The 21,373-nt window shown below is 40.2% G+C and overlaps 1 protein-coding gene and 1 long non-coding RNA gene across 6 annotated transcripts; both read right to left on the minus strand.

Annotated features, from left to right (window-relative positions):
• Positions 1–1,383: 1,383 nt before the first annotated feature.
• On the minus strand, positions 1,384–7,566 carry LOC115686478 (uncharacterized). Of its 5 annotated transcripts, none has more exons than XR_008814808.1 (6): positions 7,349–7,566; positions 7,171–7,251; positions 3,311–5,636; positions 3,072–3,227; positions 2,546–2,735; positions 1,384–1,929 (listed from the first exon to the last, which is right to left on the minus strand). It is a non-coding gene; the product is annotated as an uncharacterized LOC115686478 (long non-coding RNA). The 5 variants fall into 5 exon arrangements; XR_008814807.1 differs by having other exon boundaries at positions 3,311–3,552; positions 3,872–7,251; XR_008814805.1 differs by having other exon boundaries at positions 3,311–3,358; positions 3,465–7,251.
• A 1,191-nt stretch (positions 7,567–8,757) lies between these two features.
• On the minus strand, positions 8,758–12,513 carry LOC130135376 (expansin-like B1; the record flags this gene model as incomplete). The annotated part of the gene is made up of 5 exons (XM_056304369.1): positions 8,758–9,127; positions 9,264–9,578; positions 9,661–9,740; positions 11,825–11,875; positions 12,321–12,513. Coding segments are annotated over 5 exons (837 nt in total), but the record flags the coding sequence as incomplete, so codon positions are not given.
• Positions 12,514–21,373: the final 8,860 nt, after the last annotated feature.

The following is a 21,373-nucleotide window of genomic DNA, read 5'->3' on the forward strand; positions in this document are numbered from 1 at the left end:
TGCAGATTTTGATTGAGCTTGCGACTGGATTTTCAGATTAGAAGTATGAACTGGTTAACTTTTTATTGGATTTCTTAATATTCGACTCTTTCTTGGGCCATACTCGTAATTTGATCTTATTGACTGAGATATGTCTAGGCCAAGTTTGAATTGAATCACTTTTTCATTGGATTTCTCGATATCCCAGAAGTTGACTCGAGTAAGGCTCAAGGGGGCCCTGGCCATGCTCAAACAAGGGCCTATGGCGGGGCTCAATCTGTTGGGCCTTGAAGACCCGCATCAGGGGCTCGCAGTTGGGTCACATACCACTAGCTACATATTGGGTCCTAACTGAGATCCTATCGGGCCCAGATTAGGTCCAATATTGGGTCTGAAATGGTTAGGGCTTTATAAGGTTAAGTGAACATTGGGCCTAAATTGGGCTCCAAAAGATCAGTAGTCCGGCCCAAATTAGGTCATTTGTACTGGGCCTTATGGGCCCATAACAATGGCCATTATTTTAATGGGGCAGACCCCATGGGCCTTAACGCAGGCCCTTTAAACATTGGGCCTAAAAAGGGCCCATAATAGGCCAATTACTTTATGGGCTGGGCCCATTGTAAATTTATTGGGCCGAGCCCAATGGGCCTTGAAGCAGGACAATGGTTTTCCGAGGGCCCAATGGGCCTTGGTGCAGGCTCTTCATCTAAACATTGTGGCTTAAAATGGGCCATGTGTTGGGCTTTAGGCCAAGTCAAGCCCATCGCACATTGGGACTCAAAGGTCCACAATCAGGCCCAATTACTTTAACTGGCCTAGTCCAATAGGATTCAGGTAGGTCCATTGTATGACTATTGGGCCAGGCCCCCACAGGCTTCGAGCAGGTTGATTATTCTCATCAATAGGCCAACGACAGGCCCATTGGTCCAATGAGTTGGGCCTTATCGAAGGCATATTATCTGGCCGGGGTAGGCCCATTTTATGAGTACTGGGCCCGTGACAAAATGGGCTTTGACCATTCAGCTCATTATTGGGCCTTCAATGGGCAGACTAAGCTCAGTCTGGCCCATTATTGGGCCCACTAGAGGGGCTCTTGAAGGCCCAAGTACTGGACCCAGTTTAGGACCATTACATGGCGCCTTAAGGGCCCATAATCATGCCCGTTTTCATGCATCCACCCCATTTAGGCCTAACGCTTTATCTCATGGATTGGTAATCGTTCAAGTGGGCCCTTTCGTCGACAATCAGGCTTGTGGTTGGGCCATAAAGGCCCAATATTGGGCCGTAAAGATCCCGTTGCGTTATTCAGTTTTGGGATATGTTTACCTAATCCATTTCATCATTTTCAGACTTTCTTCCCAGAAGCAAGAGAGGAATTGTTACGGGGCCCACAGGCACGTTAAAGACCAAGAAATACACTCGACGATTCTCATTAAAATAGTTCTCTACCCAGTCATGGCGTTTTCATTCTCAATATGATACAGCAGCACCTTACCTGCTTCAGGCAACCCTCTTCTTACCCGACAGCATTCTAACAAAACTTGCAGCAGTTATACTAGCACAAACCTTAATAAGCAGTTAAACGTCCATAATCTTATCAATTGACATCTTCGCAAGTTGGGTCTCCAGAGTCCTGTTGTGTACACAATAGGAATGACAAAAAGAAGAGAATAGCGATCAGTGGAGAGTCCTATTTTCACGTGCTCACCATCCTGTGCATGTCACGCAAAAGCTTTCTGAGCACTATTCAAAGACACTCCAGTAATTCTCTTTTCCTGCTCGTTCCAAGGAAAATGTGGATTGGCTCCATTGGGCGATATGTGGAAGTAAACTGATGAGAGGTTGGCCACGGACTAGCCGTTCTGTCAAAGAGGTTTTACCATTCTCATCAGTAATGTCCCGCCCAGCTTGTCATTCAAATACTGTTGCTGTGGCTATCCATGTTCTGGTCTTTAAGTGCTCCAATATTTAGCCAGATACCAAAAATCAGTGATGACCCAAAATGCGAGAAAATAACTGGAACTTCTAAGAACACTGATGTCGATTAATTATTACATCCATGTTGCCGCAAAAACAAGTTTCAGAACAGAACCAACATTTGACAAAATAATTCAAATATATAAGCAAAAACTTCACCATGGTTCTATGGGAATCCTTCTACTGAAACTTGTATATTCAAATCATCTCCAACTAAAAGTGGATAGCATAAGTGACTTGACTCTTGAATCACCAAATACAGCTGGCAAACAATTATCATTGTCTTGAAAGGTCATGCACAACTATGCATACGGAATTACCCAACTTAGAGGACAAACTCATCAAATCTATAAAAGCTCTTAACTTTCTTGATCTTACTGCTGGTTAGTTCTTTTTATTGGTAACAAAAGTTCTGTAGAGTCACTAATCTATAAAAGCCATTTACTTTCCTGACATGTTTTCCTCACGTTGGACAACTAGGAATCATAAGTTCAGTATATTCTTATGAACCCTAAAAAGTTGAAGAAGAAGAAGACAATGACAAACAATCATTAACATTCCATATTGGCATTATAATGCTTTGAATTACCTTCTCCTGTGTGTTGGGAAGATGAAAGAGGCAGAAATTTGTATAGGAACTCTTCTTATCAAAAGCAATTCTGTAGCTCTATCCCAAACTTGTAAATGAATGGCAGATACAGATACCAAGAATCTGGTACATAGGACAGGCCGTAAACATTCTGCTCTTTGAGTCTTCTAATCTTCATGTTACTTCCAAGCTGTTGAAGTCAGAAGAGTCTTAGACTGTACTTAAATTATAAGTATCAAAGTTTCTTGCCTGCAATCTGATGTATGTGGAGTCAAGACGTCGCAATATGACTGTTAAAAGAAATTAATTAAGCCTGTTTCTTCCAGAAGAGTTAAATGAATAAGTCTATATACTTTGGCAACTTTCCAGTGTCCAATCCTGCTTTTATTCTGTATCCAGTACCTTCAGTAGGATGACACAAAACATGGACACTTGCTTCTAGGTAAAGCGAGCCAACATATGCATAAAAATTAGTACAACAATTGAGTTTGTGCATGGATGACTGAAAATTGGACTAGGAACTTACAAGGATTTCGTGATCAGGATTTTCTCTAAAATTGGCATAAAGAGCATTTAAAAGGCTGCCCACAATGGCTGATGTAGATGGAGGATTCAAAGCACAAAATGGCTGCGATAGCATCAAGATAGGTAACTTCGTTTCTGAACATTAGTCTTGCGTGTCCTACAATCAGCATTGAAACAATTTTCAGTGGCACAAAATAGAATATACTCTAAGAACATGGCCAAACATTGATGGTATTATACCTTCAGCTAGGCAAATCAAACTTTCCATCATGCGCACAGATGTCCTTGCTGTGTTGTTATGAAATGCACAATAAATCAACAAACAAAAGAAAAGGTAGACCTAGACAAGTACAAGAGATAAAAGAAAAAAATTAAGAGAGGGAGTTTATCTTACTGCATTCTGAGTAGCAGATGTTCACTGAGGTTGACAATAGCTTGATGAACTTTTTCAGCCTCCTTAGTAAGGACCATTCTAAGACATCCTCTACAAAGAGAATGTACCTATATGAAATGCACAGATCCAGTGCGTCAATGTTTTTCCAAGGAAAAGTTGTGCTGATGAGAACAAATTACATGTAAAAACTACATAATTTAATAGAATTATTGGAGAATCGAAGATCAGTAGTCAGGTTGTAGCTGATTTCACAATGCACATTATAGATGGCTGATGTATAAAACATAATCTTCTCGAATTTTAGAAGCCTCTCCAGGACCTTAGATGTAAGTTATATCTATGACAATACGAATAATGGTTTACCAATAATCTAAATAGACCCAGATGCCAGAACTCAGTCAGCTCACCTAGAGCAACTTGAAAGACTAGCTACTTGCCCCGGTAATTTCTGGTGCCCCAATCCTGGAATAATAGTGACCAGAATGTCTAAGTTAAGAAGTGGAACAAGGCATTTCGAATTTTAGAAGCCTTGGCAGGACCTCAGATGTGAGTTATATCTATGACAATACGAATCATGGTTTACAGAAAATCAAAATAGACCCAGAAGCCAGAACTCAGTCAGCTCACCCAGACCAACTTGAAAGACTGGTACTAGCCCCAGTATGAAAAAGATGCCTACGAAGCTCATATAGGAATGCGTCCAATTTCAAGCTTTGTCATTAGTATTAGCCTTTCTACAGCTCAAATAGGCAAACATCATGCTTCAACCTATAGTTCCTGAAAGGATGTTGCTGATGTTCTTCTACTTTGAACTAACCTTGAACCATTTACTGAGAAAATTGAATGGGCTATGCTAAGACCCAATTGGAATGGTAAGAGAAGAATGCTAAAGAAACCCATTTGAAAGCAGATATTGCTCTCCGCCACTGTCCTGAGTTAGCTCAAATATTTCTCAGTGACCCAGAAATTACACTGGGCTACTTAAACTACCTGAACAAGAATGTTGGCCAGGTTCTGAAGTTGTATTGAAACAAATCTCCATATTGTTAGCCAAAATTTTGAGATTATGTGAAGATCTACGACCAATCCAAAAGAATTTGCTAGATCTTCATCACAACCGACTTTAGTTGGCTCTCCCTATTTATTAATTACACAAAAAATTTCTGTCAGGTCAATTACGCTGAAAAAAGAATGAATTAGTTAATTTGATGACTCACCTCACTAAGAATGTGACAAGAAACAATTGTATCCCATTCGGGATATTTTGCATCAAGAAGCACTAGAACTATGTCAAATCTGTGATAAGGGACCGGAGAGTGTCGTATTGACAGATAGAGCTAAAATAGTCAAGAAAGATTACAACAGCGATAGCAAATCCAGCAAGGAAACATTGGAATTACTGTCTCAGTTGGCACACCTTAAAAAGTGCCGTTTGTTGTTAAAGTAAAATCTAATTCTTTCTCTGATGTAGAGAGATTGTGTGAGTAGCTTGTGCTATCTTATGTAAAACAGAAGTTCGAATTTTCATCTTATGACCGCAACTTGCAGTCTAACACCATGGTGCAGAACAACGAAAACAGAGATAGGGAAACACAATTCAAGTAAGACTTCAGATTTGTTTCACCAAACACGATTGTTTTGGTGCTAAGAGTAGTTACAAGACCAGGCTGAAAAAGAATGAAAGATCATTTTAGTAGTAATTTCTTGCAGCACAACATGATTTAGAAATTGCAGAAAATAGATAGGATTGCCCTGCTTTTACAATGAAATGAAAACCTGATGATACAAACAAACTAACACCCGTCAGTTTACTAGCTGAGAGAAGATTATAAATGGCTCTTTCAGCATTCCAATGTCAGGAATCCGCAGACAAGCCTTTTACACTTCTAATTTCAATGTGACGGGAAATTCCTTTTCCTTTTACAATTAACGTAACTCAAAAATATTCCCACGGTGCTCCATTGTAAAGGGTCATTGACATCTGACAAATTAGCAGGATCAAGTTCTGATTATTTGTTTGTTCTTTGTCGTATGGCTAGTCCTAAGTTCAATTCCAAGTATACCTTTTGAAATATAATAACAATGTGAAAACAAGGAGAAGATTCCCCTTAGCGACCCTATTATCTGCTAGTCCTGGCCTCCTGTATGGTAGCCCTGTCATGCTCCCTCATACTGTCCGCGAAAAAGTTTAGTCGGTTTGATATTACACATCGGCAAGAAAACCTCCTCACCTGCAAAAGCCTTATAAATGCAGCTAAAAGTTGATCAATTCATAAATAGCATATCTAAAGGTACCATAAAATTTTGAGGCTTATTATGTCATAGCATCACAACCTGCTTCCTAAGAGCGTCGGACTACAGTATGCCTTGCAAGTTCCAAAGGAAAGTTCATATGACAATGACATGAAGACCTTCAACAAAATATGATGACAAATTTAGTAGATCGCCTCCAAGTAAAAAAATTGAAGAGCTTTGAACTAGTTATTGTTGCGGTGATGACAGTGACATGAAAGAACTGCAATCAAAGCTCCATTAAGTCTATCCGCAGGAGAAGTAACCAATCTAATATGTAATGATATTGATAGTTCGACCAAAAAAAATTAATATGTAATGATAGTGCATGCGCCAAACATAAAGTGAAAGAGGTGACAATGTGAATGTAAATGATACATAACACCTCTTTAATGTCCAGCCTTGTGTTTTTCATGTGCAATGGAACCAACAACACTTAATGGATATTTTAAGAGATATGCCCATTGAATGTCCAAGTTCGAAATAATAGACGCTTGGGAAGCTTATATATGATAAAAATTGCACGCTCACAACTTGGAAAAAGATACACGTCTCACTTTTAATGCCCAAGGTAGAGTCTAAAAGCCAAAGTAAAATTACCCAAAATCCTTCTGTCATTCGTGTCACTAACAACATTCCAAATGGGAGCAAATTCACACATGTTAACTGCATTTTGTATCACGATAAAAATCACGATTTCAACATTAACTACTGAGCCAGGAGGAAGCTCTAACAAAGGACCGACACAAACTAGAGGTTTTTATGTCAAGCAGAATGAGAGGAACTTCTGGTAAAGCAGTTAAACCAAATCACAAGGTGGTTGTTGCAGGGAATGGAGTTTAAATTGAATCTAACGGCACATATCATGAACCAAAAAGTACAAGTTACATTCGCCTAAAAGCAAGCAAGACAAAGCCATGACTACCGTTAAGGACAAAGGTCCAGACAGAATCAGGCGGACAACATCTGAAGGAATAGTAAACCATTGTCTTTTGGGAATGACTCTCTACGCTAGCCATACTTCACTTCACAGCAGCACCTCTCATACTCTTAAGTATTAGGACTCAAGTCCCGTCTCCCAATAACCTTTTACTTTCAGATCAAGACGGTCAAGATGCTCTTCGCAGTAGACTTGGCTACACAGATTAATTACTGCATATGCATAAACCCCACTAAACCAAACTGGACTGGACAGGACAGCCATCCCACAAAAAAAAAGAAGGAACACTTGGACGAATGCTTAGACAAAACACAAAGGAACTACCCCACCCACGACAACTTCCTCGCAAACATTAGGAAACTTCCATATCGCGTTTTGATCGCTTCGATTCGACACCACACCAGTCAGGGCAACGGAAGCAATCCATCCTCCCACGATTTAGGGAATAAGAAAAAGGGTAATGCTACTACGTACTCGAGCCCGAACAGCTGCGCCTTCGAGATGCTTCAAGCGATGAGCAGGCTGAGAGGAGACGAGGATCGCAATCCGCGAGCTCTGCAAATCCGAGAGAGAGAGAGGATGAGAACAGGGGAGGAGAGATTCGAAAATTCTTCAGCATCGATCATCGAAGAACAAGAGCGAGGGAGATTACTCGATGGAGAGAGAGAGATGGAATGAAGCTGATCCGAGTAGATGCGTACGGGAAGATGCCGCCGTTGACTTCGCGAGAGGGGGCTAGGGTTCTCCTGCAATTGCGTCGACTCCATTGATGACTCTAGAGAAAAATACGAACAGAGAGAGAGAGAGAGAGAGAGAGAGAGCGAGCAAAGAGGATGAAGCGAAGCTCCGGAGCTTCTACGCGGGAAAATCGTGCAAATTAGGGGGCTTGACCCGACCCCACCTAACAACTCGAGTATTTATTGTGAAAAATTACATGATAAATTATTTGATCTTCCTATTAAACACGACCCACAAATCTACATATGTATGTATGCCATAACATTTAATCTACATCTGTATGTATGCCATAACATTTAGTATGTCGATTTTGTAAATCAATTTCATGATATTTTGTATTGCTCAACTATTGAAAGTAATGCTTTTTTGCATTATCAGACTACTATTTAACTGAATACATTGTAATATCAGTTGCAACTATAATCAGTAATTTACTGTTATCGGCAATAATTTGTTTAAAGATTTTGTGATATGAGAATGACACTCGGTAATTAACTTCATATTGCCGGAACTATCCTCAAAGATGATAATTTTGCCGTAAGTTCTTCTAAACATCACTAGTGATCGGGGTCATGGCGGAATTAATTTTTCTCAAAGTAGTAATTCACGTCTCATGAAGTAATTTGCCTGTAAAGTAGTGCGTTTTGTTTCATGGGGTAATTAATTTACCTTGACGGGTCAAAATCTACCCAGATTTCCAATAATTTCACGATACCTATTTTTTAACGAACAGCTATTTGGCCATAGATTTTGTAACCCTAAAAAGCTACGACCTAGTAACTAATCCCAAATTGTTGTAATTATTATCAACAATTGCAATGGTAATTTTCCCCGTAAGTTCTTGAAGATGACAATTGGTAACATGTCTTCTGAGGCAAATGATTTTTCCAAAAGTAGTAATCCACCAAATTTGAAGTAATTTGCTTTGAAAGTAGCATGTTTTGCTTATTTGGTTGGTAAGTTTTTTTTGTGGGCCGTAATTTTCTTGAAGGGAAAATGACATAAGTGATCCATGAACTTTTCAGATACCGCATTGAACAAATAAAAAGTTTATGGACCATATTTTATATTAGGCCAAAATTCATCAATTATTTGTGTCATTATCCCTTTGAATTTATTGTAATTTGACTGTACCTATAGTTGGTAATTAGGTAAGGACAAATTATATTCGGCTGGGGATGCTGTCATTTAGTAGTGGAGTTCTTCTGAACAGCCTCAGTACTGGATGCACCTTTTAGTAGGCGAAGTGTACCTTTATCCTCCTAGTGGGACACCAATCTCATTTATTATATAGCTAATCATGCCAACAAAAAGAGATTAGTCAAGGCAGGCAGAAAGCCTTATCTAGCTTAGCTAAGCCTGTTTATTTCAGCAACAGTAATGCCACCAATAGCATTGGCCATATCTGAGCTATTCCTATCTAGCAATAGTGAAAAAGGCAAGCAGCACTTCCCAATCAACCAACAGAACAGAAAGGGACTGGTTTTAGCTTTTTCTAGTCTAGCTGGATTTGGGAGTCATAAGCAGCACCAGCTTTCCAGTCACCAGGGAGGGGATTCTTTGGTTGCACCCAAGTCGCTCCGTGGCTCCCACTCACTTGGAACCGCAGGTTAACGCAACCACTCGGTGGAGTTTGCGTGTCGAACACTGCTCCGTACACTCTGCGCATCGGCTTCCACTCTTGACAGTCCTTCTGCATCGAAGTCTCGAGAAGCAAAGTCATTATCGACTCATGGTCTCTAGTTCGTGTTTATGTTGACTTCTGGCTCGATTCGATTCTACTTGAAACAAAATTGAAGCAACTCATGGGAATATGGATGGCTGAATACCTGCCAATACTCCATAGCTGTGATGTCATTTGTGCCGCCGACGTATAAAATGATGATAGCTAAATAATATGGGTTTCTGCTGCGTTCATGGACCTTGAACATGAGGTTGTAGCCGGAGTATCGGCACGGAACCCTTCTGACTTCGACGTCAACCACTCCGTAGGCAAACAGCTGCTTGGTTTGGTAAGCGTCCGGTTGAGCCATCTTCGCATAAGCTCTAGGGCTCAGGATGAAGTCCGTCCTGTCTCCTTCTCCATAGTCCGTCACCACCACGTTTGCTCCGTCGCCTGTGCACTGCGGTTTCGTGCACCTCACCTATACTTCAAAAAAAATTGACTGAATAAAAAAGTCAAAAAGAGTCGTCATCTATTAATGTCTAGTCTATATGAAGTTAAACCTGATAGCAAGCACCACAGCCAGATCCATTTCTGTAAAGCCTCGAAACTCCAGTCACATAGGTGCTGCATGAAAACCATTCTGGTTCTGTCCAGAACTAGTTTTTTGTTCTCAGAATCAGTTTTGGACCAGAAACCCGTTTGGTAACGCAATTTCATTTTTCTATTTCCGGGACAAGTTTGCTTCCAAAACTGATTTGAAACCAGAAATGAGAACCAAAAAAAAGTTGGTTTTTCATTTCTGGAACAAAAGTGAGAACCATTTCTGAGGAATTCATTTTCTTCGACACATATTCATATGGAAGTCACGATCTTTGAGGTGAGAAAAAAAAGTAAAAAATCAAAAATTTCAAAACTTAACATAATGGTTTAGATCTGTGGCTACCCACTTTCAGTGAAATTTAAATTTTTTTAGGTACCGAAAAAAATAAATAAAAATAAAAAATAAAAAATTTCACAAAATGGCTTAGAAAACCTATGGCCACCCACTTTGAGCAAAATTTAATTTTTTAGTTGCCAAAAAAAAATAAAAAATCCTAAAATTTAAAAACTTCACAGAATATCTTAGAATACCTGTGGCCACCCAATTTGAGCGAAATTTTATTTTTTTAGGTGCCGAAAAAAATAAAAAAAAGCAAAAAATCAAAAATTTCAAAACTTCACAGAATGGCTTAGAATACTTGTGGCCATCCACTTTGAGTGAAATTTAAATTTTTTTAGGTGCCAAAAAAAATAAAAAAAATAAAAAATTTCAAAACTTCACAGAATAGCTTAAAATACCCGTGGCCACCCACTTTGAGTGAAATTTAAATTTTTTTAGGTGCCAAAAAAAATAAAAAAAAATAAAAAATAAAAAACTTCACAGAATAGCTTAAAATACCTGTGGCCACCCACTTTGAGCGAAATTTTATTTTTTTAGATTCCGAAAAAAATAAGAAAAAAAGAAAAAATTTCAAAACTTCACAAAATGGCTTAAAATACCTGTGGCCATCCACTTTAAGCGAAATTTAAATTTTTTTAGGTGCCGAAAAAAATAAAAAAATAAAAAATAAAAAACTTCACATAATTGCTTAGAATACCTGTGGCCACCCACTTTGAGTGAAATTTAATTTTTTTAGGTGTTGAAAAAAAATAAAAATAAGCAAAAAAGAAAAATTTTCAAAACTTCACAGAGTGGCTTAGAATACATATGGCCATCCACTTTGAGTGAAATTTAATTTTCTTTAGGAACCAAAAAAAATAAAATAAAAAATAAAAAATACCATTTGGGCATCTAAAAATAATTAAATTTTACTCAAAGTGGGTGGCTAGAGGTTTTGTAAATCATTATGTGAAGTTTTGAAATTTTTGATTTTTTATATTTTTTTTCACCTAAAAAAATTTAAATTTTACTCAAAGTGGATGGCCACATGTATTCTAAGTCATTCTGTGAAGTTTTGAAATTTTTGATTTTTTGCTTTTTTTTCACCTCAAAAAATTAAAATTTCATTCAAAGTGGGTGGCCACAGGTATTCTAAGCTATTCTGTAAAGTTTTGAAATTTTTGAGTTTTTGAATTTTTTTGGGCATCTTAAAAAATTTAAATTTCACTCAAAGTGGGTGGCCACATGTATTCTAAACTATTCTGTGAAGTTTTGAAATTTTTGCTTTTTTTAGTTTTTTTGGGCACCTAAAAAAATTTAAATTTCACTAAAAGTGGGTGGCCACAGGTATTCTAAGCAATTCTGTGAAGTTTTGAAATTTTTGATTTCTTGATTTTTTTTGAAAAAATTCAACAAATTTCCTATTTTCCCGAAATCTAATTTTTTTTTATTTTCTCGACATTTTGATGATTTTTTCTGGAATTTTTCAATTTTTTGGGATTTTCTGAATTTTTTTAAAGATTTTTATGAATTTTTCGGATTTTTTTATTATTTTTATTCCATTTCTAAAAAAATGGATTTTTGTTCCTGGAAATAGAATTTTCTGTTGTTTATCAAACGGGTTTTTATTTCAGGAAATAGAAATTTTGTGCTGTTATCAAACGGGTTTCTGTTCTAGAAATAGAAATTTTTTGTCATTATCAAACGGGTTTTTTTTCTCAGAAACTCATCCAGGAACCAGAAATAGAAAAATCTATTTCTGGTTCAGGAACTCATTCCGGAACAGAATGGTTATCATTCGCTACCATAGCCATCATTCACGGTCCTTCCATACTCGCCGAACCCACAAGCTCCAGCTGCCATAAACATTGCACTCATTAGATCTTCTCTAGCAAAAATTGTTCTGTTTCGAGTGTTTGGTTTGTGCATGATGAAATGGAGCGATTCAAAGAGTGCATGTGAACAACCAAGCCTTCAAGTATGGAGTGAGATATGCTACTACACAGATCTTCTCGTGTCATTTTGCGCTCTACTGAGTATCAAGGGAAAGAGCGCATACCCTCGAAAAGTTATTCATGATGTAACAGAGCATGCCACATGACCATAAACATTGTTTAAAAAGTTACTTAGAAGAAAAGAAATGTTAATTTGTGTACTTTTCATTACATGATACTATTATGCTAGTAGTGCTCTAGTAGCTCCGCACTAATGTATGAACATAATTTACGTGCGGCGCTCATGTGGTGTGTAGTGGCTGACGCAAGCTTTGTTTCTAACACAAGAGACGGAGCGTGCACATACTTGAAGTCCCATAGCAGTCAGGACTGCCGTAGAAAGTAGCTCTTGAGGGTGTAAATGAATCTTGACAGTTACAAAGTGCTGGCAAGAGCACCAGGACACAAAGAAGACAACGATAGTTCATTGCAGATGCTAATACAAGTAAACTCAAACCTAGAGGACTAGACTCGATAGAGAGAAATGCACGAGAAGGTTTTGGGATGAGCAACGTTCAAAGCCAAGATCCCATATTTATAGCTGAGATCTTGAGGGTCAAGTTCTTGAGGAACTACCCGCTATTTTTCCCTCCACTTGTGAGCAGAGTATAGAACCCAATGAAGACTTGAGGTTGTAGAATTAGAATACTATGGATGAGGACGTGTGGACCTTCCGTGGACCCTTTCACTAAGATATCTCATCGTTACTTAACTATAATTGAAAGGCTTATTATATTAATAACTTTTTTGCTTCTCTTTTCGCATTTGATCGTCTCACTGCACCTGCAATCAGTTCTGGCGTGCTAGGACTCACATGCCATTGCACACTCACATTTGCAGAAAATTGAGCTTCTAGTTAAACGAAGAAATCCAGAACTTATGCGAAGTACAAGCATTTCGCTGTCTCTGCATCTCAGGAAAGATTTTAATCTCTTTTCATTAGCTCGAAATACTTCTCTTCGTCATGCAATGATTTGCTTCCCGTGTGAGTATGAAGCTATTATCAGAACAGGGCATTCTTTCATAATTCTTTGATCTCATACGATTACATATTGAGCAGTAAGTCCACAGTCGTCTTTATGGTAACAATGTTTATCGGGGCGGAATTGCTATTGGAAGTATCCAAGAAATTCAGCCGAGTAAATCACAAACAGTAACAATGATGAGACTTGAGCACCGTGCGACTACAAAACATTCTCCAGACATCTCAATTGAATCAAAACTCAATAGCTAGAAGCACTCACAGCAGTAAAAACCCACTTGGTTAGCTTTATACCATTTACGAGTACCGTTCTGCTACTTAAACTTGAATTGATTTGCTGAAGTCAAATCAAAGCTATGAACTATCAACAAGTGGATATAGCCACCAAGAACCCGTTTGGTTGTAGCGCACTTAAAAAGTCTAGAAAACTAGGAAACTTCAGTCCTTTGCTCGTGTCAAAATCAGAAAAAACAAACAACAAATTAGGCTAAAAAGCACTCGAATGATTGTTATTACGGATCAATAAAACAAAATGGTTTTGAATACTTGAACGAGCTTTGCCTGTTTTGAGCAGCATTTTACACGCTGTAGTGACGCAATAAGCACGAAAAAGGTAGAAAATTTAGAGGAGCATGATGTGGAGACACGATTGAGGTATAGAATGGGGTGGGTGACTCCGGATCTTTGCCCATGTAGCAACCTGTTTCGTCGGAAATGTTCCCGCGACGAAATATAATTTATCGAAAGTCGTTCTTCGATTGTTAATTAGAGGAGATTGGGTTCTTTGACCATTTCCGGATAGGAGATATCTAGGCGTGAACTAACAGTTTGATTGTCTTGATCAACAACACAAGTTTCGTACAGTAACGAAATTCGACTTATATTTATAAACGATTCAGACAAATCCGTCCAGTTGCTGACTGGCGGCATCCGAATTTCATCGATGCAACATTACAAAGCTATTGGCTTAGAAAGTAAATAACTACAACTATTGAAACTAAAGGTGCGGTACTCGAAAATAAAGATAATTGAAAGACAATATTTTGATGTGTATTCATGGGAGGCTTTTTTTCTGTCTGTTGGGTACTATTTATAATGTGAGCTTGATAACCGCATTCTAAGACCATGTCCAATAACCGCCGTTGATCTTATCTTCGCCGTTCATCTAATGACATATATCCATCAACTGCCACCGATATTGTCTTTTCGTTGTGACACCTGTCTTTCCCGAGACAATAACTGTTATCGAGCTCTTTCCGTCTTGACACCTGTCCTTTCCGAGACAATAACCATCGTCAAGCTCTTTCCGTCTTGACACCTGTCCTTCCCGAGGAAATAACCGTGGTCAAGCTCTTTCCGTCTTGACATCTGTCCTTCCCGAGGTAATAACCGTCTTCGAGTTCTTTCCATCTAGAACACCTGTCCTCCTCGAGGTAATAACTGTCATCGAGCTCTTTACATCTTGACACATGTCTTTTCCGAGGTAATAACCGTCACCGAGCTCTTTACATTTTGACACCTGTCTTCCTCGAGATAATAACCGTTCTCGAGCTCTTTATATCTTGACACCTGTCCTTCTTGAGGCAATAACCGTCGTCGAGTTCTTTACATCTTGACACCTGTTCTTCCTCCTTTTCTCGTCGACAGCTTCGGTGACTTGTGTTCCATATGGTAATTTTCGTTGACAACTTCTAGTATGGGATCTCAAGTGACGCTTGCTTCCTCTACGATTCCAGCTTTCCAATTTCAAATTCTTAAATTTCCCCTCGGGACATTCCAGTGCTTGCCAGCTGTTTGCTTACATGGGCAATCCTCTATGGACTACGTCATCCCGTCCTTTACAAGTTTATTTCCATTTATTTTTGTTGTCGACAACCTAATTTAATATAGGTGTTAACATATGCCCCCTTTATTTAATTCTTTTAAAGAAATATACCATGCTCAGGCATTCTTGATCTCGACGCTTCGTAATTTACGTTCGCTTGATCTCTTTGCAATATTTCACTTAACTCTGACACGTCATCCCGATCATTTATGGCTTAGCAAATCTTCATGATGGTAGATCATCTAAACCGTCGTATCTCGGCGATAAAAATCAAAACTTTAGGTCTTCACCTTCTCCTTCGATTCTAGGTTTTCTTTGTCTTCCCTCAAACTCTTTTTACTCAGTTCGTATTCATGGATACCCAATACTCTCCCGAATCGTATATTGAAATGTTTGATCGCCTGCAAGAAGATGAAGATTCCCCAAACTATCATCTTTGTCCATTACATTTGGTCGATGAATCCTCGATCAACTTATTCTTGGTCCTTGTTTTCGCAGTCATTAGCGAATCCCGGCTTCACTCCGCCCATGTTTTCCAAGGAGAGCAAGAGAACTACTTCCTATTTAGAAGTCCTCGGTCGCGGACATTTGGTTTTTAGAGACCTCGCAATTTCGAGGGTTTCCTTCCCCCGAGACGGGTATTCATCGCTAGTATGCGGGATTGAAGGATGATTTACCTACCCGTTTTGCTTGGATGAGAGCTGGCATTGATATGGCTTTGGAGGTCAGTATGCTGTCCTATGACTTAAACTTAGAGCTTTTGGGTGCTACTATCAGTTTTTGGTCCCCTTTGACCAAATGCTTCTTTTTTTCCTTGGGGCCCAATGTCTGTTACTCTTTTAGACATATATGCCATGACTAACCTTCACCCAATTGAGACCCTTGTAGAAGATATGGCCTCACCATCAGTACCTCTTATTCCTGAAGAAACCCTTGCTTACAGCAGATTTCCCGAAACATATTTCCACAATATTGGTCCAGTAATCCCCGATGAATGCACTCTCTTTCTCCTTTTCTAGTTGTCAAAATATGTCTTTTTTGCTCCTTCACTGAAAGTCTCCAAAGATTTCTTATTACTTGCAGCCAATCTTGCCGTGGGTAAAACACTCGCTTTGGGTTCACTAATTTTAGCGACTCTATATAGGGGAATAACTCAAACATTTCTGTCAATGATGTCTCGGGAAGAAGGGACCCTATTCGGACCATTTTGGCTGCTTTAATGCTGGCTGGTTCATTACTTTCCATCCCTCTCCAGTCATAACTTTCGTACCTTCCGTCATCATTTCTATCCAAGCTTTCGACCACCTGCACCCCTTCTTTTTGGGTGTCGTTTGCTGAGTTATTCTTCATTGAGTATCTCTGAGAATTTCTCTCCGTTTGCTTTTTATCTTCAGAAATTCCCGACGGTTTATTCAAATGAAATCGAATTTTTTGCTTATGACGCAAATGAATTCAATTGCTTGTTTGATTCAACAGCTCGCTCTGATTTCGCTAATTTCTAGTTGTGCATTCTTACTCCTGTGGACCTTCTTCTAAGGCTATCTCAAAAGGGAAAGTTCTGTCATGGCTTTGAAATTTATTCTCCCTAATACTGTGCTAAACAATTTGGTTTGGTTCAGGCTGTTCCTATGCCAATTCCATATTCTCTTGAATTTCCCAATATAACCAAACAGAGATATTTTTATAAACTCATGCCCCCTTTTACAAGCTGCTCCGAAATTACCAAACTTATGCATGCCAAATTTACCCTTAATGTTGATGTATTTGAGACCAAAACCGGATGCACACTCGAATGGACATCCTGGTGGCTTTCTTTTGCCTTTGAAAGTCCTTATGAGAATGCTACTCAAGCCATGTTGAACCGGATAAGGGGAGGCACATTTAAGCCAAGTAACAGAAGCAAGAGGGGCAGGAAGGCTATTTCAATGGAATCAATCAATCTAATGGGCATTCCATTGTAAAGGGTCATTGGCATCTGATAAATTAGCAAGATCAAGTTCTGATTATTTGTTTGTTCTTTGTCGTATGGTTAGTCCTATGTTCAATTCCAAGTATACCTTTTGAAATATAATAAGAACGTGAAAACAAGGAGAAGATTCCCCTTAGCGACCCTATTATCTGCTAGTCCTGGCCTCCTGTATGGTAGCCCTGTCATGCTCCCTCACGCTGTCCGTGAAAAAGTTTAGTCAGTTTGATATTACACATCAGCAAGAAAACCTCCTCACCTGCAAAAGCCTTATAAATGCAGCTAAAGGTTGATCAATTCATAAATAGTATATCCAGAGGTACCATAAAATTTTGAGGCTTATTATGTCATAGCATAACAACCTGCTTCCTAAGAGCGACGGACTACAGTATGCCTTGCAAGTTAGAAAGGAAAGTTCATATGACAATGACATGAAGACCTTCAATAAAATATGATGACAAATTTAGTAGATCGCCTCCAAGTAAAAAAATTGAAGAGCTTTGAACTAGTTATTGTTGCGGTGATGACAGTGACTTGAAAGAACTGCAATCAAAGCTCCATTAAGTCTATCCGCAGGAAAAGTAGCCAGTCTTATTTGTAATGATATTGATAGTTCGACCAAAAAAATTTAATATGTAATGATAGTGCATGCACCAAACATAAAGTGAAAGAGGTGACAATGTGAATGTGAATGTAAATGATATATAACACCTCTTTAATGTCCAGCCTTCTGTTTTTCATGTGCAATGAAACCAACAACACTTAATGGATAGTTTAAGAGATATGCCCATTGAAAGTCCCAATTCGAAATAATAGACGCTTGGGAAGCTTATATATGATAAAAATTGCACGCTCACAACTTGGAGAAAGATACACGTCTCACTTTTAATGCCCAAGGTAGAGTCTAAAAGCCAAAGTAAAATTACCCAAAATCCTTCTGTCATTCGTGTCACTAACAACATTCCAAATGGGATCAAATTCACACATGTTAACTGTATTTTGTATCACGATAAAAATCACGATTTCAACATTAACTACCGAGCCAGGAGGAAGCTCTAACAAAGGACCGACACAAACTAGAGGTTTTATGTCAAGCAGAACGAGAGGAACTTCTGGTAAAGCAGTTAAACCAAATCACAAGGTGGTTGTTGCAGGGAATGGAGTTTAAATTGAATCTATCGGCACATATCATGAACAAAAAAGTACAAGCTACATTCGCCTAAAAGCAAGTAAGACAAAGCCATGAATACCGTTAAGGATAAAGGTCCAGACAGAATCAGGCGGACAACATCTGAAGGAATAGTAAACCATTGTCTTTTGGGAATGACTCTCTACGCTAGCCATACTTCACTTCACAGCAGCATCTCCCATACTCTTAAGTATTAGGACTCAAGTCCCGTCTCGCAATAACCTTTTACTTTCAGATCAAGATGCTCTTCGCAGTAGATTTGGCTACACAGATTAATCACTGCATATGCATAAACCCCACTAAACCAAACTGGACTGGACAGGACAGCCATCCCACAAAAAAAAAGAAGGAACACTTGGACGAATGCTTAGACAAAACACAAAGGAACTACCCCACCCACGACAACTTCCTCGCAAACATTAGGAAACTTCCATATCGCGTTTTGATCGCTTCGATTCGACACCACACCAGTCAGGGCAACGGAAGCAATCCATCCTCCCACGATTTAGGGAATAAGAAAAAGGGTAATGCTACGTACTCGAGCCCAAACAGCTGCGCCTTCGAGATGCTTCAAGCGATGAGCAGGCTGAGAGGAGACGAGGATCGCAATCCATGAGCTCTGCAAATCCGAGAGAGAGAGAGGATGAGAACAGGGGAGGAGAGATTCGAAAATTCTTCAGCATCGATCATCGAAGAACAAGAGCGAGGGAGATTACTCGATGGAGAGAGAGAGAGATGGAATGAAGCTGATCCGAGTAGATGCGTACGGGAAGATGCCGCCGTTGACTTCGCGAGAGGGGGCTAGGGTTCTCCTGCAATTGCGTCGACTCCATTGATGACTCTAGAGAAAAATACGAACAGAGAGAGAGAGAGAGAGTGCGAGCGAAGAGGTTGAAGCGAAGCTCCGGAGCTTCTACGCGGGAAAATCGTGCAAATTAGGGGGTTTGACCCAACCCCACCTGACCCGACCTAACAATTCGAGTACTTATTGTGACAAATTACATGATTTAAATTCGCACGACCGAGAGAAAATTCGATCGTGAATTGATTTTCGACCATGAAATCGTCGAGGTGATATTTTGAGCCACTGTTGGCTGATCTAAGGATAGCCAGGGGTCAGTTCGCCACTGTTATAGTGGTGGATCGCGGGTGATTCCGCCGGACCGCGAAATGACTTGACGAATGATCTTGAACCTATACCAACGATCGTGCCCCTCGGATCTAGTAATTGATCCTCACGATTTTAATGACAATCGAAGTCGTCACGAACCGAATGAACTTGCACGTGACTCGAATTATTGTCAGTCACGGGTCGAATATGCGAATTTCCCCAACAAGCCGCCCGTTAGTTTGAGAAACGCTTGAGTTGCGTTTAATAAAATTTGATTATTTAATTGAGCCCAAATTGTACATTGGAAAAATTTGGAAGTCACAACGGGACGTTAGGACGACGTTACAGAGGGAACGTGCAAATTTGTATTGTCCCAATTCCTTTAGAAAAATTCGATTTCGATGAGAAATGAGGAAAGTGACCATTTTACCCCTAAGAATTTGTAAAGGGCATGTTTTATGGAGGAGGGGCATTTTGGTCATTTTGCCCTAACTTTTTGGAATGGACAATTTTGCCCTTGGAATTTTATGAAATTCCTAAATTGCCCTTGGATATTTTTGGGAAGATTCGATCTCGGCCGTCGGTTTCAAGATAAGATCGAATCTGGACCGTCGATTTGGTTTATGAGACAAGGGCAAGATGGTCATTTGCCATTTTGGGTCAAATTTTACTATTTAAGTCTAAACCCATTCTCTCTCTCCTCACTCTCTCTCCCTCAACCTCTCGGCCACCCCTCTCTCCTCCTCCTCCATCGCCGATCGCCCCCTTGCCCGTACGCCGGCGCTGCCGCTCACCGCCCGCCGTACCGCGCCACTTTGCCGTCGCCGTACCGCGCCACCGCCACCCCCACGCCGCCGTTCCTCTCCCTCTCTCCCTCCTGCTCGAGTGGCCGAGAGCCACGGCCAAGGAAGGCCGCCGCCGCTCGCCGCCGCCGCCGCCAAGCCGCGCCGCCGCTCGCCGCCGTCCCCGCCGTTCGCCGCCGCTTTCCGTTCTAGCCACGTTAGTCTAGAACTTGGTAAGTCACGCCCTAAACCCTATTTAGGACGTCGGGTATCGACGGACAATTTAGGATGGATTCGGGTTTAATTAGGTGTGGATCTGTAGGATTTTGGGAGTGGAATTGATTGGCGAGCATTGGAAATGAAATCGGGAGATTTTGATGGAAATTTTGAGGTCAAAAGCGGGCTGTGGATGCCTGGTGTAAGTGCTGTGATGCTCGGTTCGGTACGCAAATTGGATATTTAGAACCGGCTAGTAATTGGGAGAAAATGTCGTGAAGGGCCGGAATCGATTCGCCGTAGTTTTGAGGTGGAAATTGTAATGTTTCGAGGCTGAGTTTGTGCCGGATTGAAGGCTGGAAAATTAGGACTCATACTGACGAGTATTTGGCTTGATTTGAGGATAATTGATGTCGGTTTGGCGCAAGGTAGGTTGACTGGAACGTGATGTTCATTGTGGCTTGAGTTGAGTGAGGGAATGTGAAGTTGTGCACGTGTATGTGGGCTGTGATGGGCTGATAGGCGTGCTGTGATGTGCCGTTCGGCGCGTAAATTGGGTATTTGGATTCGGCGATTAATTGTGAGAAAATGTCGTGAAGGGCCGGAATTGATTTGCCGCAGTTTGGTTAGAGAAAAATGGCAATTTCTGTGTTAAATGTGTGTTTGAACTATGACTGAATGGTGGTAGTGAAATTGGGTGCGTGATTGTGCAACTGATTGATTAAAAAATGCTTGTTGTGTGCACGCTTGGGCCAGATCAAATTAATTGTTAAATTGGCCATGTCAAATGCTTATTGAGCATGAAAAATGCATGTGAGTGATGCGTGCACGAGCCACGTGTGATTGGCCAATTGTGTGTGGCAAGTGATTGTTGAGCATGTGCATGAACAAGAGAGTGAATTTGGTGTGGCACGTGCGATTGTGGAAATTGTGTCGTCCTAAGGCGTGTACTTCAACGAGAGACGATGCCCGGTATTACCGGAAGACTGCCAGCCTGAGGCGTGTACTTTAACGCGGGTTGCGCAGTAGGTGGTAGATGTTGAGCCTGAGACGTGTACTGTAACGCGGGTAAGAGACATGGCCTGAGGTGTGTACGTTAACGCAGGTCCTGGAGTGTTGTGATAAGTTGGTCACAGTGAACCTGAGGCGTGTACTGTAACGCGGGTCACTGTCGAGTGATGTGGAACAGACATGATGAGAACGGAACGAATGCATGAAATGAGATTTGTACAATGCATGTGATTGTTTATGATGTGATTGTGACTAACGTGTAGGTAGCACGCATGATA

Source organism: Syzygium oleosum, unplaced genomic scaffold, assembly GCF_021117445.2.
Source record: "Syzygium oleosum isolate NSW1041296 unplaced genomic scaffold, Sole_v2.1 Sole_v2.32, whole genome shotgun sequence".
Lineage (NCBI taxonomy): Eukaryota > Viridiplantae > Streptophyta > Magnoliopsida > Myrtales > Myrtaceae > Syzygium > Syzygium oleosum.